At 39.6% G+C, this 27,819-nt stretch overlaps 3 protein-coding genes across 3 annotated transcripts; 1 reads left to right on the forward strand and 2 right to left on the reverse strand.

Moving 5' to 3' along the window:
* Nucleotides 1-366: 366 nt before the first annotated feature.
* tmed7 (transmembrane p24 trafficking protein 7) lies at nt 367-5,425 on the reverse strand. The gene is made up of 4 exons (XM_083904926.1): nt 5,406-5,425; nt 4,904-5,109; nt 4,083-4,328; nt 367-3,304 (listed from the first exon to the last, which is right to left on the reverse strand). The coding sequence occupies exons 2-4, from the start codon at nt 5,060-5,062 to the stop codon at nt 3,068-3,070; spliced, it is 642 nt and encodes a 213-aa protein (XP_083761052.1). The 5' UTR covers nt 5,063-5,109; nt 5,406-5,425; the 3' UTR covers nt 367-3,067.
* Nucleotides 5,426-7,038: 1,613 nt separating this feature from the next.
* On the forward strand, nt 7,039-13,015 carry LOC310939967 (RNA-binding protein MEX3B-like; the record flags this gene model as incomplete). The annotated part of the gene is made up of 5 exons (XM_083904855.1): nt 7,039-7,950; nt 10,026-10,264; nt 11,113-11,158; nt 11,745-12,487; nt 12,599-13,015. Exons 1-5 carry the CDS (start codon nt 7,326-7,328, stop codon nt 13,013-13,015), a joined length of 2,070 nt encoding a protein of 689 aa, XP_083760981.1. The 5' UTR covers nt 7,039-7,325.
* A 7,996-nt stretch (nt 13,016-21,011) lies between these two features.
* Nucleotides 21,012-27,506, reverse strand: LOC310939628 (mothers against decapentaplegic homolog 4-like). Its single transcript, XM_083904433.1, has 10 exons — nt 27,356-27,506; nt 25,060-25,443; nt 24,432-24,606; nt 23,840-24,097; nt 23,625-23,732; nt 23,465-23,515; nt 22,473-22,656; nt 22,201-22,369; nt 21,385-21,523; nt 21,012-21,276 (listed from the first exon to the last, which is right to left on the reverse strand). The coding sequence occupies exons 2-10, from the start codon at nt 25,297-25,299 to the stop codon at nt 21,065-21,067; spliced, it is 1,536 nt and encodes a 511-aa protein (XP_083760559.1). The 5' UTR covers nt 25,300-25,443; nt 27,356-27,506; the 3' UTR covers nt 21,012-21,064.
* Between the last annotated feature and the right edge of the window lie 313 nt (nt 27,507-27,819).

Genomic DNA, 27,819 nt, shown 5'->3' on the forward strand with positions numbered 1-27,819 from the left:
GATTGGGACATAGCGGATTAGCCAGTTATCTAAAAGTCATGAGAAAACACCCAGATGGTTTGTGCCAGCATGGCCTTCCAGAGACAATTATTTAAACATGCTTTATTTTATGTGATAGATTCAAAAGACAACCGCAACAATTGCTCCATTGACAGTGTTTTTACTGTGTACATGATAATAAACCAATTGAATATTGTTCTATATTTAACTACAGTAGCCAACCCATGGCTTCCATGTTTTTCCCTTTGTATGCATAGAGAAGAATCATCATCTTGCCACCTTGGTAGTTTTGCATGCAACTGGTTTAAGAAAATAAGCGACAGAAACCTTTTTTTAGAAGAACGACTTGGACTGTTTTGCTGAAGACTTTATTATTAGAAGGGCACTTCTCAGTGTACAGCCTGCCAAAAAATGCCAAATAATTAGAAAAAATAGAATAAGAACTATGGGGAGAAATTTGAAACATGTTAGTAAATTTTGGACTGCGATGAAGGATGGAAGAAGATGAGATTAATTCTGAAGAAATTCAAACTGTGGAGGGAAGCATTCTCATTATACAGTCTGTTGGAAATGATGATTATTAGAAGAAATATCTTCAGATGTTATTATATTAATCCAAAGGACAGTGACTATGAATGCCTGTTATCTTCTCCACTGTATTTTATGCTGGAGATAATATATTATTTCAGGTGGTAGTTGGTATAAAACGTTTGAGAACATCTTTTTTGATTCACAAACAGAAATGTTCTCACTTTCTACTTACTTCTATTAATTCTGTAGTTAAATAATTAAACCTTTAGAACAAAACATTTAAATAAACGTGTAAACATCAACAATACCCTCTGCTCCAACACCGCCAATGATTAATATGACTTGTGTTTTTTATGAAGCATATTGTGAAATGTGTATCCACACAGCTGACTCTGATGGCCTTGATTATATCACTCCCTACAGGTTAAAAGCAGGAAAAGCACCACCAGAGGACACATACAGAATTTTCACGCTTCACTGAAAACAAGGCAATTATTAACGATTGTTGACTTAATAGACAGCCTTTAAGATTTGTAACAGCCATTCTAGTTGAATTTAAACCAAAAATATGTCCAACACTGAACAAGACGATAAAGTCAAAATGGAATGAGTTTGTGGTACATTTCTGTGGTCCATGTTTAAAAGCCTTATGCATATTTAAAATTCCACTCGTTTTTTACGTTGCCAGGAACGGATTTAATCTAATCGATGTTGTGTTAACGTGTTTCAGCCAGGCAGAAATAAGTGCGCAACTAATTTATGTATAGCTTCCTGCACATTCAAATGTTTAATGAAAATCTCAACAAACGTGCATGTTGAAAACTGCTTATGGAATCAAATGATGAAAGAAAAAAACGAGTACCTGTCAAATTAAATCAATTCTGTCCAAAATTGTATTTCTCCTTTGTTTGGAAAAGAACCGAGCAGATCGAGAGGGGAAATCATTTGAAATTACAACTAGAATTCACAAATACTAGAATAATATTTAAGCAATATTTTTGCAAAGGAAAAACATACATTTTACAACAGTACTGTATAAAACCACAAGGACAATATCAGCCCACAATATAAATAAGTCGTTGCACTTTAAATAGCAAAGGCAGCACTAGATATAACATTGCTGGGAACTATGAATGACATAGTTTATGTAACAACATGGTGCGCTTGGTAATAGGCATTGCCTACTAACACAAAATGTGCCATTTTTCCAGATATAAGGTTTCCCCAAAACCAAGTCAAACGAATATATTTCAGCAGTGATGATTCACCCAAGTGTAGTCAAATAAGTGTATTTTGGGTCGATTAATGGGAGATGCGAGTACTTTAATCCAAATAAAAATAGCTTAAATAAAAAAAGTAGCTCAACTCCCTCAGGTTAATATTGAAGTAACTTACTCGGCACACCATACCCCCTTCAAATAACTTCTATCCATCTAAAATGGCAAAACTAGTGAAGGCAAACACAACATCTAGTCTTTCTCACTAAACAGAAGGTTTAATCACAACGAGAACAAGGTACATGAATTTCCTTGCCATAATTCATGCAAATCTTAGCGATAGTGACCCAACGGTTTGTAGATAAAGAAATATCCACTGCATTCTTACACCTACAATACTGTGCATAAGTCTTAGGCCATAATTTTTCTTGTTTAAGCGATACCACAATGGTCATACAGTATAATTACTGTATGGTCTATGGTATGATAATTATTTCCCAGTCACTTTATTGGAACACTTCCAGAAAACATAGGAAACGTGTATTTTTTTTTCCAGAAAAACAACTTCTACAGGCCACTTTGTCAAGTGTTTAGTGTGTTATACCCTTACACTCGAATACAACAGCACAACCCTGGCTCTCTTAAATCTTGAGTTGAACCCTAATTATTGTTACTGTAAAAGCTTTGTTTGTCCTCCTATTTCATGTTGAAAAATATCTGCTGAGAAAAAGGGTCTATTACGGCAGGTTTATTCAACACATGCTTGAGCATTACATAAACGTGTTGTATGATTTAAGCTGGTGGTGCCCTGAGACTTTGGCATGGTACTGTGCATTATGAATACCTTTAATTACATCTTGCACTACCTTGGTTATTTCAGTGCAAAGTTTGGGCTGAAAATGGAACCGATAAAGGAGAGAGGGTATGAGATAATGGGGGCAAAAAGGCCACAAATAAAGTAGGAACACAAGAAAATTCAAATATAAAGTAAGTTTTTTTTCTGTTTTTTTTTTTTTTAAACTATGACAATCTGCTTGTACTGCTTCAAAAAACATTTAGAAGCAACACAATCAAGCCTTTCTTCTGTTTCTTCTTTAACCTCTCAATCATTTTAAACACGCAACCTTTTTGCGCAAGACTTGGTTGCATTAAGTTTCTTAGAAGAGCAGTGCTGAACATGAAAGGATGTCAGATTATAAGATCTGGCAATTAGATATGATCCAATGTCAATTCAGCCCTGCTATCCTAAGCAACTCCATACACACAAGCCCATGTAAAGAAAGAACGTGATGAATAAAGATCCCAGAGCTCAGAGACCGTTATGATCCGACACGTGTTGTAGTGGTCTTCTTGTCAGAGAAGAAGCTTCTCAGCAGGACCACCTGGCTGATGCTGACCACCAAAAGAATAATGGCTTCTCCAATGGACCAGAATGCAACTCGAGTGTTGAGGTCCTCTGCCCGACTGCGACCCTGAGCCTCACGGAGGCGGAAATGTGTCTGGTAGTCGATGACTGACTTCAGGGCCTCGTGGATGGACACACAGGCTGATTCCATCTAGAAATGGTCAAAATCATTTAGACTGTGATTGGAAATAAATGACTGACCAGCTAACAACAAACCTATTTCGTATATAATAACATCATTCACATACATAGAGTAAATTAACTGCAGCCCTCATGATTTACCAATTGCTTTGTTTCTAACTATTCACTGTTCAGCCCTAGTTCTTGGGACATAATATAACTTCAATATTAATATATCAATATTTTCACAAACCTTTAAAGTCAAAATGGAATAAGTTGTTGGTACATTCAGTGGTCTATGTGTAAAAAGCCATATTTCGAATTCCACTGATGTTTTTTTTTTGTTGTTGTTGTTTTAAACAGAAAATAAACGTTGGTTAAAAACCCACACTGTGAGATAATAAACTAATAACAGATTTGGACTTATCATGACTGCGGGTGCCAAATACAAGCACATCCATTCCGGTATAGACTTGTTAAAAAAGACAAAAATGTATACATCTAATTAATGTCGGGCACACCCAAGCAGGTTTTTGAGTTGATACAGCCGGTTAAACTGCTTTTACATTTTAGGACAGTGGGAACTATGATAGGAATTGCAAATAGACACAAAGCAACAGAACAAACACCATACAGCATAAGGATAACACGACATTGGAAGAGTGATTTCTTTTGTTTTGTACGATACACCGACAAGTAAATTAGCTTGTAGATTATCTTGAACACATAATAAAGCAAATTAGAGCTTATGACATAAATGTATTTCCGCACTTGAACAAAAACACATGTCTACACACAGAATAGCTCACCTGGGTAAGAGCAGTGACTCTGTTCTCATTGGGGAAAAGTGGAGGATCATCCCCAACCTGGAAGTCAAAATACACCGTCTTGTGCGTGAAAGTGGAGAACTCATTACTGAAGCAGAACTTGTAGGTTCCATTCTTGGAAGCTGTGAAGGTAAAGCTGTCATATTGCTTCTTCATCTCCTTATACAGTGTGTTGCCATCTGGGTCCTCCAAACGACAGTCCACATCATAGTGACCGCCAGTCACCACCTGAGAAGACATATTGACATATGAACCACTTATTTAGTTAAGTTATTCCTCTCAAGAACTAATTACTGTATACAAAGAAGGTGGATGTCATATAACTTGAACATGAAAATAAATATAAAAAATAAAGCTCTGAACTTCAAACAGATGTTCATCATAAAACTGAAAACTGTATCAAAATGCATGCATGACAAACGAAAACAGTGTATGAATAGATTAACTTAACAGGTATTATAGTACATTTTATATACATTTTAAAATCAATCACAAAAAAAATCATAAACCATGCGGTCCTGGAAAGACAGAGGCTAATCTTGTAGCAAAATAAACCCCTGGGACTGTTTGTTGGCAGGTTAGAAGAAATTTTCAGGTTACTTGCATGATATAATTAAAAATATATAATAATATTTTCTCATTTGTGATTATCCCAAAAATGTAAATTCCACGATAAATTTTAATATGAGTGTATTTTACTGTAACATGCGATAACACCTTAGGTTTCCCCATGAGGATAGGTCAATATACAGTTCATTCCATCAATCTCTTTGTCCTGAATGCTGGGAAGGAGACACACGCACCTGGAACTCCAGTGTACACTTGGTACCAATGGTGATGTCCTCATAGAAACACTGCTTTGCGTTGTCCGGCAGCTCAAAGGTGAGCTCGGAGCCCAGCACCCAGCCCCAGAGCAGCACGGCCCAAAGGACCTGCAGCAGCACCCGGAAGGATCCGTACATCCTGAAGACCAAGAGCCAACAGCTTCACAGTAAACACGTCCACGGATCTGCCGAAATAACACGAACAGACGCGGATGTGAAATCAACTGGTTTAAAAACAACAATGGTGACAAAGCAAACCCGGACATTAGTATCACAAGCAAGTTGTTAGCTTAAAGCTAACTAGCCAGCTGGCTACACTCTAAACTTGAGACCAAAAAGCCACTCGGGAATAATAATAATAATATATCCCCTTAGCTAATTAATTCGTATAGTATGTACGCATTCGTGGTCAAACAAGTTACAGTGAAACATTAATATTTTCTAATTTCTTATTTCGTCTCAGTCAGCATTAGCCACTCACCTCAAAATGCTCAGCCGGATGCGACTAATCTGAGGTGACGTATCACAAACGCGACGCAGGACTGGGTGTCACACGTGAAGACCCGCCCCCCTGCTCAACTGTGATTTGTCCAAAAGCAGGATGTGAGATCACGTGGGCCACGTCCACATTATTGGTAAACCTATGACTGCAAGAGACACTCCAACGTGGCTCAACAGTAGCACCGGAATATTATTTAATTATATTTAATGTCACACAGATCATGTGATACTATACGTGTATAAGCCTGGTTTGTAAAAAATAAATTACAATAATATTAATAAATTACAGTGTATTCATTATTTGGTAATGCTAAAGAAAGTTATGGACTTATTACACAAGGCAAGTGTTTATGCTTTCATTTGCTTGTGTGTTTTTGCAAAAAGGTGTGTAACCAAAACAAAAACAATTACATCTGTCTGATGATAAGGAGACTGAAGATAATGATGGAATTTTTTGGAATTATATTAATTAGGTCCACATTTTTGTTCTATGGTACTGATTGTAAGCACAGAGCAAACATTTGGACCTAATTAACTTAATTCAAAAGTTTTAATCTGAAATCCATAATGGGAACAAATCTTACTCATTTACACAGAAGAGATTACTGTATTTACTTTAATAAAAAAACAAGACAACATATTCCTTTCATAATAATTAACTGTATTTAAATAGATGACCACAATGAAGTATAATTGGTATGTGAAACTGGACGCAAACACTGCATAACCATACTAAGTGTGCTTGCTTTTGGAGTTTGACAACCATTTCTTAAAGGACAATTTCTGTATCGACAGTTTGCCCACATGCCCAGTAATTTCTCAGAGAAACTCGTTTGTAACTTGTTTTTTTAAGTGTCCTGTTGACATTGTTAAAACACTCCCTATTGGCCTGGACATACAGCCATGATAGTAGGTAAGAGGTCAAACTCATATCTGCTCTCACTCCATGCTTATTGTCTCTGCTTTTTCCTTTCGATCTCTCCCACTCTGTGTACCGCAAATGTCAGTGAGGTCTCAGTCTGTATGACTAATGGCAGCAGAGCACATAAAAATGTATTATGCATTATAATGATCGGGATCGGGCTCATGACCCACTGATGGGTCATGGGAGATTTTTCTTGGTGAGGTCACCAGAATTGACTGAAACTGTTTTATGTGTAAGAAATAACCCATGTATATATCTGTGATTCATTAAACATGAAATGACTGGTTAGTAATATTCAGCGTTGTAGACTGTGGGCCAGCCCCCTCCGTTGTATTTTTTTTAATCCACTAGTTTGTCTAGTCTTAAGCATCCATAGAAAAAAATGGAGAAAAACTGAACGAGACAATAATAGGTCCATACTATTGTACTGAAAGGAAAACAATTGTCTTTATTTTGACTGCAAGTCATTTATTAATACAAAATAATATTTAGTGTTTCACTACATTTATGTTTGTGTAGCCCATTTTCATAGTATATTTAACTTTAGTGTACAGTAAAGCAGTAGTGTAATGTTAACATTCCCCTCAGTTTTGTCACTATTGGTGTAAAAAAAATGGCAGCAAGAAAAAGAGACAAACGTTATGTTGTGTACACATTTGCTATTGTCAAGATTTGTTTGGTAAATTAAAAAAAAAGGGGGTAAAGAAAATGCACTTCGGCACTTCATGCCAGCATGATGTCATCTTGACTGTTACGCCACTGACCCCAAAACAAAGTATCGCGTGAAGAGGCAAGGCGAGATCTCGGTGTTGGGACTTGGGAGGGCTGCATGGAGAGCCCAAAAGACAAAACAAAAGCTGCACATTTCAACCGTCAGGCGCTGGTCGCTTTTTCTTATTTTGTAAATCTGAACACATCTGATTTCTTATTCTTGCCGATTTCTATTTAACAGCAATAACATTAAAATTCTGGATCATGCCCAGTAGCACTTCTTTGCTGGAGGCCGATGAGGGAGAGTCCGAGGTCCCACCGCCGCTAGTGCACGCTTTCGCCGGTATAGGCCTCGATGAGCACCACGGTACTCAGAGCCAGAGCCCCGAACAAGTGGATGAAAGTCTGTCCTTTCACCACAACCACCACTCGGTTTCTCACTTCAACCTCCTCGGTACGGTGTTAGACTTGAAACCATTGCCTCTGAACCGGCCGCCCTCGGGAGACGAGATGAAGACGGCGCCCGAGGACGAAGAGCCGGAGGTCGCAGCCATCGTCGACTCCCCCTCGGTTAGCGCCGGCAACTCGTTGCTAGCCCAGGCCCACCGCCACAAACACCTGCCGCCGGGGTCAGCGGTGGTGCCGTCCAGGATGGAGCACATCGAGACGGTCTTGTTGTACAACGGAGGGGAGCAGGATGATGCCACCGCGGTCAGCGGCAGCGCCCTACTACCGTCTAGCGGCATGGCGATGCTGCCGCCCGGCGTGTTCGCGGAGCCCGGATACGAGGCCGAATCGTCGCTGTTGGCCCGGCGAAAGAGCGTCAACACGACCGAATGTGTGGCCGTGCCGAGCTCCGAGCACGTCGCGGAGATCGTGGGCAGACAGGGTGAGTCGTTGTTGTGTGGGTCGGATGATTCTGGTTGCATTCATTAGCCAAAGTTGCTAAATGGAGTTGGGCCAAAACTTGGTGTAAAGCTTAAATAAAGTAAGCGAATAAACATATACATAAGAGTTTTTAAAACGTCACCAAAACATCTACAATTAAGTAAGTGAGCAAAAGAGAAAATTAAAATATGCTAAATAACATGTTGCCGTTTTTGTGAGATTTAACGTTAGCTAAATAGGAGCGTGTCCCATGTATGAGTGCTGATGTGTTCGCTCCTTTTACACAATTTAATTAGATTTAATTGAGTGTGTCATACAATCACTTGTAATGTAAGTGATTGTGTGTAGTTTAAAACTTCAATTGTCTTCAATTAAAACTAAAATACAACTGATAGCGTTAGCCTTAAACCAGCTAGCCCTTAGCACTCCTAAGTGGGTCACCACCACCCTCTCAACAAAAGTTTACATCACAAGTTTATTATCAACCAACAGTTAAGCCGTGTCCCGTCGCGTTGACAGCTCGTGTTGTCTGCGTTGTGGATGTTTTGTCTGTGTTTCGTTGATGATTTACGCCTGCCTTGTCGTGCTTTACCATGCTTGGCTTTTGTCTTGGAGGAGACGGTGTGGTGGTCACCATTGCTTTGCCACATCAGCTGTAGGCTATGGTTGGTTCCGACCGTGACACACTCTAGAGTACGTGACTAATCACTACGGATTTTTCCTCAGACATCAACAAAATCAAAAAATAATATTTATTTACATCAGGTGCTGTATACTAACTGTACATTACTCATTGGTGCATAGGTTCGATAAGTAGTGTTGTGTCGCGTTTTAAACCAGTTGGGGGATGGTGCACACTCTCACACACATACTGGCTGTGTTGACAACAACAGGAAATGGCTCTGGTAATAATGCTGGACTTTCAACCACAGCTGAAAGGAATATCTAATTTATAAGTGTGTGCAACTTTAAATGGGGGTTAGGTGTGAAATTGCACGTGCAGTTATTTTATTTGGGTTAATTTCGAGGCGTTTTGTGAAATAATCTCCTTTTACAGCAAGATGCACAATTACAGGAGTGCTGGTGCCAATCCCAGCCAACATAAGGCAAAAGGTGGGGTACACCATGGACGGATCACCACTCATCACAGTGTTATTCTACTCTCAAAGTTACAAGTAATTTAGATTTTCCAGTTCCATGGGTTTTCTCTGGTTTCCTCCCCGTATGTATTAAAGTTAAATAAACCTCCTAAATTGCACATTCATTAAGTAGCCACAACTGCACCTCCTGTAACTTCAAAGTACATATGTAAAATGGCAAGCAAACATCCTGAAGAAAATACTCAGAGTGCAAACCTCTGCAAAGTCTGCTTAGTTTCCCTCGTTGTCAGTGCACTCTCCTCACAAGTTTAACAATAGTTAAAGAGCAATCCTAAATCTGGATCAACAACCAAATTCTTAAAGTTTCCTCACTGAGCCATAATCCCTTTTCCAAAGATTTCCACTGAGATCCAACTTTTACCTTTTGAGTTCTTGCTCAAAAACAGACAAACAAACACCAAATGCATGACCTCATCTGCAGAGGTAATAAAATGAAGATCAAAAGAGCAACTAGGGCCTTGTTCCCACAGGAACAACTTTCGTTCTTTAAAAGTGTTCCATAAACACGGCGTTGTTTCAAGAAATGTCCCAAAACGACTCTAAACACTGGAGTATGCATGCCAGGCTTGTACGTGGTGCTGTAATGCTGCTACAGAAATAGACCAAAATTACGAAAAAGGGATATTAATCATGCACACAAATGTTTTTTTACTTTTTTTAAATATAAAGCTACTGTGTTCAGCCACAGACAGAATGAGCCAAGCTAGTGGCAATAAGGAAAGAAAAAAGTTATCATAAAACACATTAACCATACATCTTTTACCACAAGAAGAGGAAGATGATGACGACAGATATATTGGAAGTGAATGCAAGTCCATTGTGTTTCCAAAAATAGCATTTCAGTGCTCCGAAAACATGGTTCCATGTTGATTTAATTTGTCTTTCCTTTTTTATTTTTTTAACCTAATGTTCGTAGGCTGTAAGATTAAGGCACTGAGAGCCAAGACCAACACCTACATCAAGACACCAGTGAGAGGGGATCAGCCCGTCTTTGTTGTGACGGGACGCAAAGAAGACGTGGCCATGGCCAAGAGGGAGATCTTATCTGCAGCCGAGCACTTCTCCCTCATCCGAGCGTCTCGTAACAAGACGGGCCCTCTGGCTGCTGCGACCGGCCCTGGGATGCCGACTCTACCTGGACAGACGACCATTCAGGTCAGTGAGCATGTGGTTATGAGTCACTGTAGTTTTTGATGTTTTAAGACCTGGCAGACATTCTTGTGGAGTGAATCATATGAAGTGTTGTTAACGTTAACACTGTAGCACATTGAGGGGCCTCCGAGTTTTACACATTTGTGTTAATGACTTAAAGTGTTTATTACCCTTTATCTTTGTCTCTCTCTGGACAGATGTTTATATTTCACATATTTTGAACATTAAAGTTACATTAAAGTAGCTTTGTTCCAGCAGCTGTTATTGATTTGAAGTCATTTTACATTTGAAAATTTATGTTACTTATGTTTTTGGACTTCCAGTGGGAACCAAAAATACACATGTTTAAAAATACACAGGTTTTCCAAGTGAATCATTGTGTGATCAGTGGGTGTGTCAGCATAAGCGGGAGATGAGTAAGATGGACGGCGAACAGGTGAAAATAGAGAACATGTATAGGTCTCTTTTCTGAATGAACACAAGGAAAGCACCGTGTGATTTGCAAATGTTGCCGGTGTCATGTTTACTTCTTGTCATGAGTAACGTCCACTTTTGATGCTGTAAGGCGCCGGAACTTGGGTCCGAATTAAGCGGCGTGAAAGCGAGCTGAGAGCACCACGTTTCTGAACAGACTTTGAGCCTGAGCGTGTCAGTTCTTGTCTGTGTGAAAACTGAGTGCTTTTTCTAGTTATTCTAGTGTTGATCTAGTGTTTTTTTCTTCTTTATTGGTGTATTTTAAGAAGATTACTGGTTACATATATTGTTTTATTTTTCTTTGTACATTTGTCATGAGTGTACGGTCTCTGTTGTTTCTAAGGGACATAACTTGACATGTCTTTTCAACCCCACAGGTGCGGGTACCCTATCGTGTTGTGGGGCTGGTTGTGGGTCCAAAAGGTGAGTCTTCAATTATTTTCTGAACTCTGAGCTAACTAACTGTTGTTTGCTTGTTGCTAGACATACTGTTATAGGACATTAGTTATAAAGGAACACTATGTCTCATAAAAAGCACACCAAGTCCTGTGCAAGTGGAAATATCTATGAAAACTCCTTTTAATTATTGTAAATGTGAAGTTTGCAGGATAAGAAACAACCAATACCCAACAATTGATTTTTTTTCTGTATCATAAATGAGATGCTCTTTATTGATTCCCGAGTATTTTGTGAAGCATTCCAAGAGTTTATTCTGCTCACCTTTGCACTGGGAAGTTGGCTTTCACAAACTCTTTTAACCCCTTGTTCTGTTGACATTATCACCGTGGTATAACAAAGCTTTAAGGTTAATTTGTAAATTGTACTGCAATGTTTCTCAGCCATGTGCCATTAGATTGGAGTGGGTGAGCTAATCATTGAAAATGTCTTCTTATTGTACCACCGTTTCTTCTAGTTTTACTTTCAAGTTTTATATTCTAATACTATTTTAAGTATGTTGGGCAACAGTTGTTTTAAGTACTAGAATCTTGATTTGTTTATATTTTTCCAGGGGCAACAATCAAACGCATCCAGCAACAGACCCACACTTACATTGTGACACCGAGTCGAGACAAAGAGCCTGTATTTGAGGTCACTGGGATGCCAGAAAACGTTGACCGGGCTCGGGAGGAGATCGAGGCGCACATTGCCATGCGCACCGGGGCTGGCGGGGGCATTGAGGCTCCAGGTGTCGACAACAACGACTTTCAATACAACGGGACGGATGTCAGCTTCGAGAGTTCTGCAGCGTCAATGGGGCTGGGGAAGGCCGGGTGGCTTCGCGCTAACGCAACATCACAGGGTGGCAGTGGCTTGTTGCCAGTGAGCATCAACGGTGCTCAGCAAGTCAATAGCAATATTAACAGTGGCGTCAGGATGTCTTCCAACTACCGAAACGACAGCTCCAGTTCACTCGGCAGCGGCTCCAGCTCCGCCGATTCCTTCTACGGCGGTGGGAACGCTAACCGGATGGCCGATTTCAGTCCAACCTGTTCCTTTAACGCCAACGCTAACGCTAACAACAACAGTCGTAATTCTGGCACTCCAGCTTTGTGGTATGGTGAAAACCTTCTTCCTGTGGGGTCTGAGGAGCTGGTCAGCTTGGGAGGAGGTGGAGGAGGAGGCTCCTCCTCAGGCTTAGACCAATTAACCATCTCTACTGCCCAATCCTCACACCCTGCTGCACAGACACACGTCTGGAGCTCCCTTGTGGACCACCAACCCCTCCAGGCCTTTGATGTTCTTCAGTCTCAGGTTGGTTGAAATTCAACGGGGGCTTATGGTCTCCTCTGTAGACATTAAAGAAATAATTACTGTGATAAAAGAATATTCAGTTCTAATGACTGTTGTCTTCAATGTTTCCAGACTAGTCAGCCTGGGACACCCCGGCTCTCTCCAACATTCTCTGGGACAGAAGCGCTGGAGCACCCTCAGGCTCAGCGTGTTCACCGAGGGCCTTTGGGCTCCGCTGGGAGCCTCGATACCCAAAGGTTCCCCTCTTACAGCTCGGCCTTCTCCTCTTCCAGTGAAAGCACTGCCTCCTCTTCCTCGCCTCCCGACTCCTCCCTCTTCTATCGACCGGGGCTCGGATCATCGGGTGCGGGGAGAGGACAGGAGATATGTATTCACTGTATGGATAACCAGGTGATCGCTGCCTTGGTTCCCTGTGGCCATAACCTCTTCTGTTTAGATTGTGCCACCCAGATATGCCAGTGTCCAGACGCCGTTTGTCCTGTGTGCCTGTTCCCCGTCACACAGGCCATTCAGCTCCGCAACATGTGATTTTTAATCCATTCACCTCAGCGGTTGACGAGGGATCAGCCTCCCCCAACACTACCAATGTTTTTTTTTTGTGGGGGGAAATTACAAAACTGACCCTTGGATTAGCGTAGAGGTTTTGGGGAGAGTAGGTGAGTAAAGAGTGATCTTTGTTCAGGGCATGGGTTTGGCTCTTGAGCTCATTCATGTGCCTGATTATTGTGAAGTCTTCTTCCTTGACTGATTGATCAATCGGGGGGGTTATAAGCCCTCTATGTAGCATTGGGTGGGGTGGGATGAGTTTTTTTCACATTGCAATTTTTGATTTCTATTTTCATCACCCTTATTTCAAATTTTTGCCTACTTATGTTATATTGATTTAAAAATTTATTTTTCTAGAATATTCTTTAAAACCCTTTTTTTTAAACTCCAGTAAACTCCATAATGTTGGCTTCTTTTTTCGTTTACATCTCAAACTTAAAAAAAACTAAACAAAACACATTTGCTGCTACAATTTTTTTTTGTCATTTTGTCAACAAACAGGAGATTTTGAGGAGAGCATGTTTACATATATACCCATGTCACAAATTGATTGTATTTCTTTTTGCGACCGCAGCATTTGAATGCCACAGTAAACATGCTGACAAATAATGACCACATAATTTGCATATATACACATGTATGTTGTAAGGCTAGTTGTGTTATTACTCTGAATAGGACATGTTTACATGCTCAGTTTAATTCATGAGCATATCATACTCATACAAAAAGTTAAAGTGGGTTAAAGCCACACTTTCAAAGTCGTCACTTCCACGCTGGTGACGTCTTGTTGTCACGGGGTGTCTATCTTTCCCAGATTTGAAGCCAGTGAGTGGGTAACTCCTTTTTTTGTTGAGTAACAGGACGTTGCGCCACTTCAGTTACCACCGCGTTGCTTTCTCTTTCTAAATGTTTACGGTTAACTTGTGCCTAATTCTAAGTAAACATAAAGAAACGTACTGGTCCGGCGATTACACAGCGTTGCTCCGTCTTAAAAAACATAAATCAAACGTGTGGCCTTTTCTGAAAGCCTGTAATTAAGTGACAACACTAAAGTCCAATAAGGAACACGAGCTGACAGTCTTAACGTTCACCCTCTTACATTCATCGATGTGAATCAAAGATTCTGTTCCTGTTCTGTAGAACATTTCATGAGTATTATATACAGCTTCTTTTTTTAAAGAATGAACACTCCCATTTATCCCCCATCTTATTATTTTTTTAAATATATATATATATATATATATACATATATATATATATATATATATATATATATATATATATATATATATATATATATATATATATATATACATATATATATATATATATATATATATATATATATATTTTTTTTTTTATATATATATTGATCCTGGTTTAGGAAACCACAAGCTGGTTTTCAGCCAGAAATATATGCACAGCTTCTTTTGGTTAACATTCCTCCTTCCCCTGAATTGCAGTTCCTTTTTAAAACAAAAATACTTGATCCTTACCTGGGAGCCAAAGGAGCTGATATTGTTTGAAAGAAAACACTATGAAGACGACAGATGTAATCTGGAACGATTCCCTGTACTGTACAGACTAAAGCCATCTCGATTGCCTCCCGTTTTCTGTCGCTTGAATGTCGATCTCCTCGGGCTGCTCCACCCTGTGGCCGTCTCGCCGCGGCCATTTTGTGTCCTTGTTGGCAAATGGCCGGCAAACTTAATTCCATTGGGATGCAAAATTGAGATGACACATGCCACTCCCTTTTCCTTTTAATTCTAATTTTGTTTCGTCTACCAGGGCCTATGCAAAAATCATCTCAGTGTTTCAAATCCTGGAGGAAGTACTCGGTAAGTTATACTCCTTGGATTCTATTCCTTGGACGTACATACACCTTTTTTCGACTGACCCTCCCATTTTCTTTTTGTAGTCTTTTATATAACCTTCATCTCCTGCTTTAATGTGCTGATGATGAGGTGTTTCCAAAATGGTACACACTTCCTGCTTAACCTTTCATCAGCTCTTTTCTTGGGTCCTTCAAAGCACAGCCTCCCCCACTCCTTATCAAACTATCGACTCGTTGAGTTTCCTCCATCCCTTTTAATTAATATGCACATCTGTCCACTCCTCTTCCTGACGAATGAAGAAAAAGGTACAAATCATCTCATATCTTAGCTTTAAAAACCAGATTTATTTTTTATTATTATTTTTTTTGAAAAGGGTTAAGCAGCTGGAACGATTTCATCTCGGACTGTGCCGACACTACGTTACATCAATACTAATGCTTTACCGCGTGGACTTTGAAGTGGAGTCCCCTCGACCATTCCAGCTGTTAACAGTCATTTTTGGGAGTCGTGTCTTTTGCTCGGAAACATCTCCACGCGTCTGTGATCGAGGTTTCTTGCGGGGGGAAATGGAACTAAATGAGTTCCGAAAAGTGCAAAAAACCCATTTCCTTCTGCTCCCCGGGGTTTTCTGTCCGTCCTTTTTTTATTTTTATTTTTTTAAATATTTTAATTCCCCTCAGATCTACCAACGGTCCTTTCTTTCTCTTGCTCTCTCCGAGGGAATGCAATATACTGTCAGGCCCTCACTTCAACACAAATCTATTGACATTTTTGTGTATGTATTATATATATATATATATATATATTGCTGTTCATGACTGATGACGAATATACAGAACTTATTTTTATTTTGTTACATTTCATATATATACATATAAATATATCTATATTAAAATGTTTACAAGAAGATTTTTATTTTTTACTTTTATCGGAGTGATTTAAAGCGTAAAGAGACTTAGAGTTAGAGACTCGGGAGATCGTCGCAGGAGAGTGTTAACGCTATCCGCTTTGTAGTTTTAGTCATTAGTTCACAGTATTGATGATCATAGTATTGATAGCTGCAGTTCAACCCTAGTGGAACATGGAATGTGCATCACGAGCATGTCTTTATAATGTATCTCCAAATGTAAAAAAACATCATAACTGCAACTGTAAAAAGGCCAAGGACTCAAGCTGCCTGTCATGTTCGTACGCCATCAAATAATGAACGGTATACTGTAACATGTATCTTAGTTTATCTCTCTATATATATAAAAAAATATACATATTGTTAAGCTGTATCAACAGTTCAAAAAGGTATTTGCTAATTTTACTACTCTTTTGTTTTGTACATGTGGGGGGAGTCTTATGGCATATTAATTCTTCAAATTGAGTCAGGAGTTAAAAAGCAGACTATATTTTATAATGGCCTTTTAAGTTATTGTGGCCAAAGCACTGATATTATATATTTGCTGTAAAGAGAATTTAAGAGTTTTATTTTTCTGATATTAAAGTTACTTATTAAAGACTGTTTCATTTAAAGCCACCTGGACCTACTGTGATTCATCATTTTCTAAACATGTTCAATATCCTCATGTTGTAATATGCAGTATGAGAACATCCACTCACCCGTGAGCATGCGAGGGCCCCCGCAGGACGTTCTGTGAGTAATCTGCAAATTATCCTTTACGGTCCTGCAGCCATTTTGTTTTCTACTAAATTTCTTAAACTAAAGTGAGTAATAAGGATCCTGGTTCCACAAGAGAAATTCCCTGTAATGTCAGAAATACCTTTTGTAATTGAGTGTTGTAATTATTGGGCTCAAAGTTAGTTTCTTTTCACTTCCTTATTAATGAGGTGAAAAATGTGATAAATGGTTTTATTTCCGACACAGACCAAGCAGAAGTATATACTTATATGTACCTCCCCTTATTCCTATTGCACACAACTCAATTTCTACACGGCTGTATTCCCATCACCAAATACTTACATATTTTCAGTATTCTCAGTACAACACAATATGTCTGTACTTTAAAATGCTGTTCTTCATCGTTATATTTACTTAAAATGTGTATTTTCTATATTATTTTAAACAGATATGTTTTTTCTCTGCGTTAAGTCATCCATTAGACCACAGGTGTCAAAGTGGCTCAGTATCCTGTCATAATGAATACATGTCCCACCAAAGAAAATAGGCAGAATTTAATAAATATAAATTTTATGTATGTCTATATATGTACGTATATATAGACATGCATATTCCTTTGCTATTATTATTAATACTAATACTAATAATAATAATAACAAGCATAATATATATGTTAATATTGTGAAATATGCATCATTGCATTTCAAAACAAGCACTGTTAGTTTGAAGTTCAGCAGAATATGATCACGAATATCTGGACATATATCGTGACACAATATTGTGTGATAATTTTAAGCTCATTGTTTTTTTCCCCTCTAAGCCGACCCCCTCTTCAGCAGACTAGATGCTCGTCTTTGGCCCTCAGGTCATTTGAGATTGTTTGACACCCCTGCAATAGACTGTTCCACAATTTTACCCCTGAGATTGAAATACACATACTTTTTAAAGTTGTCCTGGCACTCACTGCATTTTTAAATATAGTTTCCCTCTTAAATTATACCCCCTTGAAGGAAGTTGCTTTGAATAGTATCTGCACTGTTTTAAACTGAATCATATCTGGACATTTTAGGGCTTTTTAGCAGAGTTAGATGGGAGTAAAACCATTTTTTGGTTAATTCAGGGTTAAATACTTGGATGTAGGGGTTTTAAATGCAGGACTTTTTAATTACTTTTAAAAGTACTGTACGTTTCAACACAAACAGGCAGATGTTTTTTTGTGAAAAATGTTTTCACAGCTCACTCTTACCTTCAAAGTGTGGAGAAGAAACTTTGGAGCCTTCAGTCGGCGTCAAAACTCAAAAGATGTTTAGTTTATCCTCTGTAGAGTTGACCCAGAGCCTGATATATACATTAAGAGTTTCACTGTTTTCTAAATCTCCTCTGCTCCAACACACCTGAATAGGTCGTTATCAGACTTCTGCAGAGCTCGTTAACGAGCTGCTGATTTGAATCAGGTGTGTCGGCGCAGCGGAGACATCTCATTTTTTCATTTAAAAAAATAAAACGATACATTACTTTTTTGAACAGATTATGTCTATGTAATCCTGTGACCCTGTTGAGAACACGAACACCACTTAGAGAATATCAGGCCATGTTTAATCATCGACTCTCACATAAGAAAAACAGGTACAACCGTATATATCTGCAATCTGTCTGTGTCCTTAAAACTCCTAATAATAATAATAACTGCAGGTTATATAAAAAACACCAGTTACCGTTCTCTCAGTAACAGAACAGAAAATATCTTTGTCGTTTTCCTGCCGCTTGATCAGTCACATGCATAATTCTGAATCCCTGATGTAAACTGTTTTTTTTTTCTAACAATCTAAATTACAGTGAAACAAAAGATGCGACAGAGGAGTTGAAGTAACCCACCAAAACAGAAAAAAAAAAAAAAAAGAAATAGTTGCGTTACATGAATACATTACGTGAACATACTGTATGGCGGTTTGGTGAGAAACACATCAAGTATTGTTTCAAGTATTAGTTGTTTTGAGTCTCAACGTCGGCGGAATCACTTTCTTTAAATGTCTTTAAATGCAGTCTGACAGAAGTCATGTTTACGATCAAAGGCTCCACGTTATGGAGACAAATTGTGTTTTTTAATGAGCTAAAAGTGTATGTAATCATGACTATAAAACGTTTCCTTTATGCGTTTAATGATAAAATGGAAACAGGGGCTCTTCCTCTCCTCTTTGTCCACTTCCCCATTATTTATAATGCAGGCTAAGAGAGGTAGCTCATTTCAAATGAGAGCAGAATGGACTGAACGGACTATTTGGTGTTAATGTTCATGCAGAGATGGGACATGCGTTTCAAAAACAAAGTTATTTACATGGTTTGAAAATAAAAAAACAGCAAATCAACAAGAAAAAGAAGAAAGAATCCCTACATGTGTGTAAATACTTGTAGTGTCTTAGTGTTAGACATTTTCAAATTAAATGCATCGTAATGTTGCCTCTGTGCTCTCTCTCTCTCTCTCTATATATAAAAAAAACTATACATCAACCAGTTCACTCCCTTATTATTCCAATCTCAGGACAATCACCCCCCACCCCTTTGTTTTGATTAAAATCAAGAAACATATAAAGTGCTAAAAAAAAAAAGAGAGAATATAATGCAGTTAATAAAAGTAACAAAACCAGTAAAATACATCATTATTACTTAAATGCTGTGTTTTGTTTGCTGTCAGTTAACCATCACAAGACCTGGATCAAGTGTGTAGAGACGGCTTGCCTTACACGACAACAACACAATCCAAATGAGTACAAATAAACAAAATAATGACCATTAACAACTGAACTCTAGAAATAGACATGGGTGGAGCAGCTGACCAGACCCATGTTTACAGTTTGATTAACCCTTTTTCCTCATACTGCGATTAAATCCTCGTTCAACCTCACTGAACCATGAGCATCACGACCGTTTTTTATTCTCTGCTCTCATTGGGGAAAGTTTAGAGAGGACTTAGGAGACGGCAAAGGAAGCACCGAGCACACGTGACACACGTGGTGAAAACTGACCAATAACAAACGGACCTGGATCAGATTTATAAACACAGCACTGTGCAAAGGTCCCAGGGCACCACCTGTTTTTATGTCTGTGAAATTCTGTGATAATTGGCATTTGGATTGGAATGATGCGACTGAATGTTGGGTCTTATATGTGAAAAAAACGGTCAATGAGTCTCAGACAACATGCATGTGATGCTCAAGCGTGTGTCGAATAAACCTGGTATAATGGACCCGAGTCACAGGAGATATTTGTTGATATGTAAGAATAGGACCAACGCAGTATGGTATTGTTTTTAGTGGCTCTGTGTGTCTGTATGTTTCTCCACACACACCAATATGACCAACAGAGGCCACCAGAGGCTAGTTGCGTGAATGGGGTGAAGTCTGCCATCTCCGATTGCCTTGTTAGGGTATTTTCTGGGTGTGTTCCAATAGTGATTTTACCAAACCGCTTAAACAACAAATCTAACGGTACAAGACTTTTGCACATTACCGTGTATCCAATATGTAGCCATGCAACACAAATGAGAACCGTCATAAGAATCCATGTGCCTGTGCGTATACACCAAGAGCGATATCGTCCGTGACCTGCACCACAGACGCAAACAAAAAAGAAGAGTGCCGTCCCCTGGAGCTTAACTTTACTCAAAAATTCACTGCCATAACTTCCATTTCTAAATGTCCATTTATGCAGGATCAACAAAGCGTATGGTACAAAGACTTTAAAAAATTAAACTATGGATTGAAAATCAATGTTGTGACATGCACTGACAAGAGTGTGTGCCATTATCAGTGTTTAGGCGGTCCAACAAAATCATCTAGTGCGTGTTTTTTTTCTTTAAATCACAGTGAATCATTGCATCACCAGCTGTTAATTTACCCTCGGGACACCCCCCAAAAAACCTGCATTGTACATCTGTATAATAGACACCCTGCAGACAAAGACCTGTAACCATCATTTCAAAGGTCAAATAACTGACCTAAAAAAGTCCAGATACTCATAGATGATGGTGAACGTCTGGTGTGATATCAAAGTCGAGCAGATTTCCTTGCACTTCACGTTGCTGCTGCGTTTCTATTCAGCCTGACCGTTGAATGAACTTGCTTGTCCTTTCAGGAACTAATCAGTCTGTAAGCAGCAGCAGCAGCAGCACAGATATAAGAGTGTGTGTGTGTGTGGACTGTCATGTTCTAGAGACATTCAGTGAATCTCATAATGCCTGTCAGTAGTTGTTGCGTGTGAACATCTGAGTTGATATTCCACTTTCACGGTATGTGCAGGTCTTCTATGTGCATGCTGTGGTGCTTCATAATCGTCATTTTCAACATATTCATTCAAAAATTCAAAACAAAACCACCTATTAAAGACATGGACTGACATAATCTTTAATAGATGGCTTTGGCGTAACTGGATATAGTGTTAAAAAGAGCACAGTATAACCTTAAAGTATTTTTTTATGTGTGACAGTCTTGTGAAGTATCACAGCTTCACGGTTAACAGTTCTCAGAGGAACACTGTACTGTCGGATTGTGTGACGTTGCAGTTCTCAAGCTCTCAGTCCAGAGGCTGTGGGTCTGCTATGGGCATCGTGTGCAAAACCTCGTCCAGCAACTGCAGAGCTCGGTGCAGGTGGATCTCGATCCAACACGGCGTCTCTTTGATGCTCGTGCGGGGGTAGTCGGGCCCCCAGCCTTTCACAAAACTCATCCTGAGGATGCACAGCCTCCGCAGGTCGTCGACCCCAATACCGGCTGCTGCCGACAGACCTGAGCGGGTGTGAGGAGGAGAACGAGTCAGTCAGGTAAATGTGAAACAGACTTCATGACATCCAACACCTGGAACCACTGTCAAACTGTTGCGTATTTGTGTCTTACTAATAGCTGGAGCGATCCCTCCCACTGATCCAGGACCAGGTATACTTCCAGCCACAGCTGCCGCTTGAGCTGCTGCTGCCGCTTGAGCCGTAGCAGCCTGCTGCTGCATCTGTCTGTGGCACTGTCGAAGGTCGAACACCTGGCAGGAGAAACGAGATGTTAAATATGGAACACTGTGCAGCGATGAGCCTCCTCCCTGCACAGGAGAAAGGTAAATATACCATCAGAGGCTGTGAATCAGGGGAGTAACTCAGCCAAAGCAGGCTGTGAAAGGATGTAGGAAGACGGTTAGTCCCGATAAGCCACAGGATTGGAAATCTAACAGGAAGGGTATAAAGTATAATGCTGCACTCACATGTGTGCATTACTTTATGATTGCTGCTGCAGTTGCCACTGTTGCTAAAGTGATGTTTGCAATGTCTGCCATTGTTGAGTGCTCTTTGTCTGACAAAAAAAAAACACCCATCTGTAGCGTGGACAACAATCTTGCCCTAGAGTTGCATTAGGGCCATGTGATGTAAGAGTTAAATGCAATGAATGTGATTTGATTAGCCATCACTTACACTTAAGCTCCTTGAAAAGCTGAACATTTCTCAACTTTTGACACGCCCCAACATCAGTAAAGCAAAGCAACAGACCCACAATGCACTGCTCTATTCAAAGTGAACGGGAAGCGTTTCAGTTCCGAGTTAGGCCATTAGAGATGGGATGGAAAGGAATGTCCGCAGAGACAAATTAACCTTGAGTGATATCCTCATTTTTACGGTGCAGTGATTTCATCACAGAGAAAAACTTGATACGAGTACTGAAACCAACCTTAATGTAAGCACTGGGGTAGATTTTGTGAACAGCGTCTCCGGGGGCTCGGCCCGCTTCTCTGTCCAGGTAGTAACTCTGGACAAACACTGCGTGGTCACTGAGGCATCGCACCCACACATCTCCTTCACCTTTACACTCCAGCTGGACTCCTTTACCAATGTGAAGCCTGAGAGAAGCCAACAAATTCTGCATCAGCACCAGTGGAATCAAACTACAGAAGAGCATTTTTTTGAAAAATAGTAGGAAACAGTGTGTAAAGTAACACCTACCGAGCTCTCTCGATGGCTTCGGTGCGATGTACGTTACTTAGTTGGCCCAAACAGAACCGGTCTCCTCCCGACGGGTCGACATAACCGTCCACCGTGACAATGGGGCAAGAAGAGGGCACTTTAAACGTCTCGCCAACTTGAACATCCATCTCAAAATAGGCAATTGAACACCAGTAGTCAGGAGCTGAAACAGAGGGAAGCACGTGAAATTAGACTATTTTAAGTGTTTTTAATACTTATATTAAAAATCTTTTGGTTGTTTGGTCTACTCCTGTTGTTTATTTAATATGCTACATAAGTTAATAAGACTTGACTGCTGCAGTTATTGCAGTTACTTCGTTAAAACCAAAGTTTAAAGTTAGTTTTATTTTGGTATTGTGAGATTCCCACCACTTGGGGGCGAGGAAGTGCAGGCGTTTTACACACAGGTTGATGTGTAGCTCAGTTGCTGTTGAGGTTAAGAATAGGGCCAACTAATGAATTTAAATTTTTATAAAATGTTGTTATTTCAGTCAAAATAATCGCAATTAGATATTTAGATTAGATTGATTCAGATTAAATCCACTCTTTACAGTGATTTTGTTATTTTAAAACCCACATCATCAGAACATGACACACACATTTGAAACATTAGACAGATAAAATATTAAACAGTTCATTATACTTACTCAAACAAATGAAGAAGCAACTGCCTTTTTAAATGGCAATGGGTTGAGACATAAACAAATTAATGTAGCTCTTAAATGTAAACAATGCAAAAGGAAGTTGTGAGACTTGCATTATTTTTGATCAACAGAGAGGATAATTTAACCGATTAACCTACATGCTTTAAAATAAGGATGTTCTTGACTAAACATGCAGCTGTATATTTAACCCAGACCCAGATTTTAGATGCAGTTGATGGGGTCAACACTGGTTTTAGCTAACCTAAGAGAATAACATAGTTTTGTTCCATTTGTGATTTATGTGTTAGAGGACTGCGAGTTTCTCACCTGGATGATTGGATATGGGAGGCTGAAAGGCGAGCTCATTGTGCACTGGCCCTGAGAGAAACAAACAGATTAATGGCAGCGATCACCTGCATCAAACGCAGAAATATCGTATTTTTTTAGTAGACTAACTTGCAGCTGTAGCAAAAAGAAGTGCACTTACAGTAGTGTGTCGGATGTGGCATGGGAGGGTGGTGCTGTAGGTGACCATTAGTGTGGTGGGGTATGTTGGGTGTGAAATTGTTGTTCCTGGGCCAGTTGGATGAGGCACCTGAGGGTAAATAAATGAAACACTGAGGTCTGTATCAATGATTGAAAAAGCTCTTTAGGAACTGAAAAGAAATATAAAACAGGAATATTTATACAGCTGTATCTTACTGCTTGATCCCGCAGCAAGGGCCGGAAAGGACGATGTTGCGGCAGAGGTGGAGGCCTCGGCAGGCGGAAGAAGGTTTGGATTAGAAAATGCTTCAGCAGGGACCGATCGGCTGCTGGATCCCGGCGGGTGCTGGATAGTCTGCAGGGAGTGCCCTCCATCGACAGAGGGCAGACTCGGCGGTCCATCGAAATCATACTCATCCTTAACAATCAGGCCTGAACTGGACTGAGGAGTGGTCAGGGTCAGTCCTGATAAGTCTGTGGGCCGAGGAAAGAAAGAAAGAAGGGCATGGGAAAGTTCATAAGCAAATTCAAACTTCTTATTATAAATATTTTTAGTGCATGTCTCAGCTGGGTCGAACAAATCAAATCTGCAGGCACGTACATTAATAATCACTGCGTTATTGACAAGTGGGAATATGTTTAATCTGCATTCAGTCCCTGACCAATTGACTCTGCAATTCGTTTTACATCCGTCACCAGATACAAAGTTGTAACCACTGGCAATGTGAATGGTGCTAATTGGGTAAAAAAAAAAATCTCACGTATACCCACCAATTTAAATGTGAAAGGTGCTTAACTGAGAACTCACCTATGCTAGGAGACACCACCCTCTCATAGTGATAGGGGTTGACGCACACACTGTCACACTTGAGGTCAAAGGCAAACTGGCAGTATTTGATGTGCTTCAGTTCATTCTTATGCAGGTCTGGCCAGCGCCACAGCCGGGCATAGATTACATGCGGGAACCCTTTACGCCCGGCCACCTGTGCACAACAATACAGAGACAGTAACAGTTCATGTAAACCAGGGTACATATAAATAAATATATATGCAGATTAATTATTAATCTAATTGTCATATCTATTCCTAAATATTATAGTGATATATGTGGGGATGATGCCAATGGAGATTGGGCACCTTGCTCAGAGACTGCAACATATAATATTATACTTGTATTCAATATTTTACTAAAAAACGGAAACAAAACCTTTGCACTGAGGTAAAAAAAAAAAAAAAAGACTACAAAGTAGGGCTGCAATTAACAAATATTTTCAATAATTGTGTGTCCCAAATCTCAAATTGATGATCTCAAATGTCTTGTTTTGTCCATGGAGCAAAAAAACCCAGAAATGTAAGTGTTGAAGCCCTACTAGAAAGTAAACAGATTATTTACCTTAACTTATCGAAAGTAATTAATATTTATTGATTTGTTCTACCTGCAGCCGTCCATCGAGCGTCCTCTGAATGGTCACACACTTGCTGGGATGGGCCCCATTGGTGGTGATTGCTGTGATGAGAGAGTCAAGTTCGTCTTTTTTCTCCTTCAGCTTTTTCACCAGGCTCTCGATGGCACGCTTGGAGAACGTCTCGCTCTCGCCGCCCTGCCTGTGACACATCAGGCTGTGCACGATGCTCAGGCAAGCGTCGTTGCTGGTAGGTGTGTTGGTGATGGACATCTTGATGTTTGTTTGATCCCGGCTGCACTCTCTGGGAGTATGTAACGCTGCTTAGAAGGTTTCACATCATCGGGAAGCTGGAGATGATCTCCGCAGTGTCGGTAAACGCGTTCATCAGACAGATCACTGAGACTCTGGGAAAACCTGAAAAGAGATGATACCATGAAATTTCAGAGAGCTTTTTTTTCTTTTAAAAATAAATCTGTAGCTCAGATCGTTGAAGCATGTTTGTGTAATTCTGCTGACAAACAAAAAAGGAACCATTATAATAAGTGAAAGATATTTCAATTAGAACTGGACAATAATATCATATAGCAACACGCTTGAAATACGAATCAGACAAAATAAACTGCTTTAACTTTGATACATTTACTTTTTTCAGTCTGTTATCTCGAGATCACGGAATAATTAATTTGTTACCTTGTGATAACGTGATAAATGAGTGCGTTATCTTGGCATAATAAGGCTAGTTTTCTCATGATAGCGTGATCAATGTGGAGAAACTGAATAGTGTCAGGTTCATGATCACACAGATTGGGACCTCAAACATGAGATAACGGACCGTTATCTCGCGAAAACAAACCCATTATTCTGTGATCTCGATTTCTGTGAGATTATGGACTCTTTGCTATATTAGAAGCAAAATAGTTAAGAATTACTTCCACAAAAGTAAAATATTACCAACACGTTAATAATTCAGTAATAATAATAAAACTCAATATAATAACATACAACTCAACTGGGATTTTTTCATTCACAGTTAGAAAAGTTAATTCTTCTTCCACTGTTTGTTTGGAGTCGGGTAGAAATGCACGAAGTTTATTATCAGCTGTGTAAGAATAAAAATAAAATGTCTCAACAACAAACTCGTGACATGACAGACCTCGAGTTTTTTCATTTTCAGTCAGGTTTAGAAAAGCACGGAACTGTTTATCCTGGAGGAAAAACACATTTGAAGTTGTTGTGTCTTGCTCGCTCGTTAGCGGCGCCACTCTGACTGCAGTCTAGTGTGTCAAGTGACTGCTGACGTACACCACTCACCGGAAGTCCACACTTACTGCCTTAAAATTAAAACGTGTAAAAAAAAAAAACCCGACCCAAACAAAGTCCTTCAGTGGACAAAATATTAACAACTATGTTGTTTTAAGACAGATAATGTTACTGATTAATGCAGTATTATGCAAAGTGTGAAGCAGTTGTCATTTGATAAGAAAATTAAAATATCATCAAAACCAGTCCTTTACTTTACAAGTTAAGATGCTCACAGACAAACTAATGTGACCTACAACAAAATTAAACAGCAATTGTTGAATAACTGATTTTGACTGATGAATTAACGAGAAAAACAGAACAGGTGCAGTAGGTCCAACTTCTAATTAAAACTATTTATTTTCCTATAGAACTGACTCTGATTTATATTTTAGGGCTGCAGTGATTATTCGATTACTACAGTAAACAACAACTATACTGACAAATATAGCTGATCGGTTTGAGTGCGTTTAAAAAAAATCAATCTAAAGCATTTGAGAACATAGTTATTTACAGGTTTGGGAAACACGATCAACATTTCTCGGGCCAAACATGTACTCAATTAACTGAGAAAATAATTGACAGATTCATCAATTATGAAAACAAGTTAGTTGCAGTCCTAGAATAAACATACAGGGACTTCACTCTGGTTTAAGATGCTGGTGAATTTATTTTGCTTCGATCTACTTTCCTTTGAAAAACCAGAGCGGAAGTACCAGATGTTGGATTGGTTGGCTACCTGCTCCTAAAAACATCTGCTAGCAACAATGAGTGACGCTAGCACCCTTGCTAACATAGCATGCTACTACGAGGTTAGCAGGTTATTTACAGTTCTGTGGCACAACAAAGTGTTAACTACATGACTTGAAAGTGCGCAGTAAGGCACTTTCGCACCACAGTGGAAAACGCTTGTTGTTAAGCGGCGGTTGTGTAGTTTAAATGTGCTGACAAATTAAAGCTATGTAAACAGATAGCACTTTCCGCTACCTAGAGTTAGCGGAGCTAGCGCTGCACTGTCCCAAGTTACCGTGTCAGTGGTGGGGCTGTGGAGAGTCTTGCTTCCAGAAAAAAATCACAAGCTGTTTATAAAACCCTTGAATATAAAACACGGGGTCCGCAGAGTGAAAATGAACATCCTCAGAATTGAAGCGCAGGGGGTGGTAGAGTTATAATCTCAGATTTCGTGGTAAGTCTCGACCCACTTCACTTCAGTTTCCTCCAGTGGCGTATGCGCATGCGCGAAATTAAACGCTCACACACATGTCATGTTGATTAGACTCTTACTTGAGAGTTTATGAATTCCTAATCTCAGTCATGTTTGTCTGTTTTGTGTTTTCAAAGATTAATCCCACTCCACTCAAGGCTCCACTCCACAGTCTGTCAAGCCTGAGGTCATTCAGCTGTCAACAAGAAGACCGTGAACGCACCACATCAGGTATGAGGGTCATTTGATTTGACCATGTTTATACAACAGTTGATCTTGATCGAGTT

The sequence above is a fragment of the Microchirus variegatus genome (assembly GCF_963457635.1).
Source record: "Microchirus variegatus genome assembly, chromosome: 18".
Lineage (NCBI taxonomy): Eukaryota > Metazoa > Chordata > Actinopteri > Pleuronectiformes > Soleidae > Microchirus > Microchirus variegatus.

Coding starts and splice junctions, on each gene's coding strand:
- tmed7 (XM_083904926.1), bottom strand. CDS start 5,062: ATGTACGGATCCTTCCGGGTGCTGCTGCAGGTCCTTTGGGCCGTGCTG. Junction 4,329..4,903: donor AGTGTACACTGGAGTTCCAG/GTGCGTGTGTCT, acceptor ATGTCTTCTCAG/GTGGTGACTGGCGGTCACTA. Junction 3,305..4,082: donor GAGTCACTGCTCTTACCCAG/GTGAGCTATTCT, acceptor GACCATTTCTAG/ATGGAATCAGCCTGTGTGTC.
- LOC310939628 (XM_083904433.1), bottom strand. CDS start 25,299: ATGTCCATCACCAACACACCTACCAGCAACGACGCTTGCCTGAGCATC. Junction 23,733..23,839: donor CCTTGCTGCGGGATCAAGCA/GTAAGATACAGC, acceptor ATTTACCCTCAG/GTGCCTCATCCAACTGGCCC. Junction 21,277..21,384: donor AGGGATCGCTCCAGCTATTA/GTAAGACACAAA, acceptor ACACCCGCTCAG/GTCTGTCGGCAGCAGCCGGT.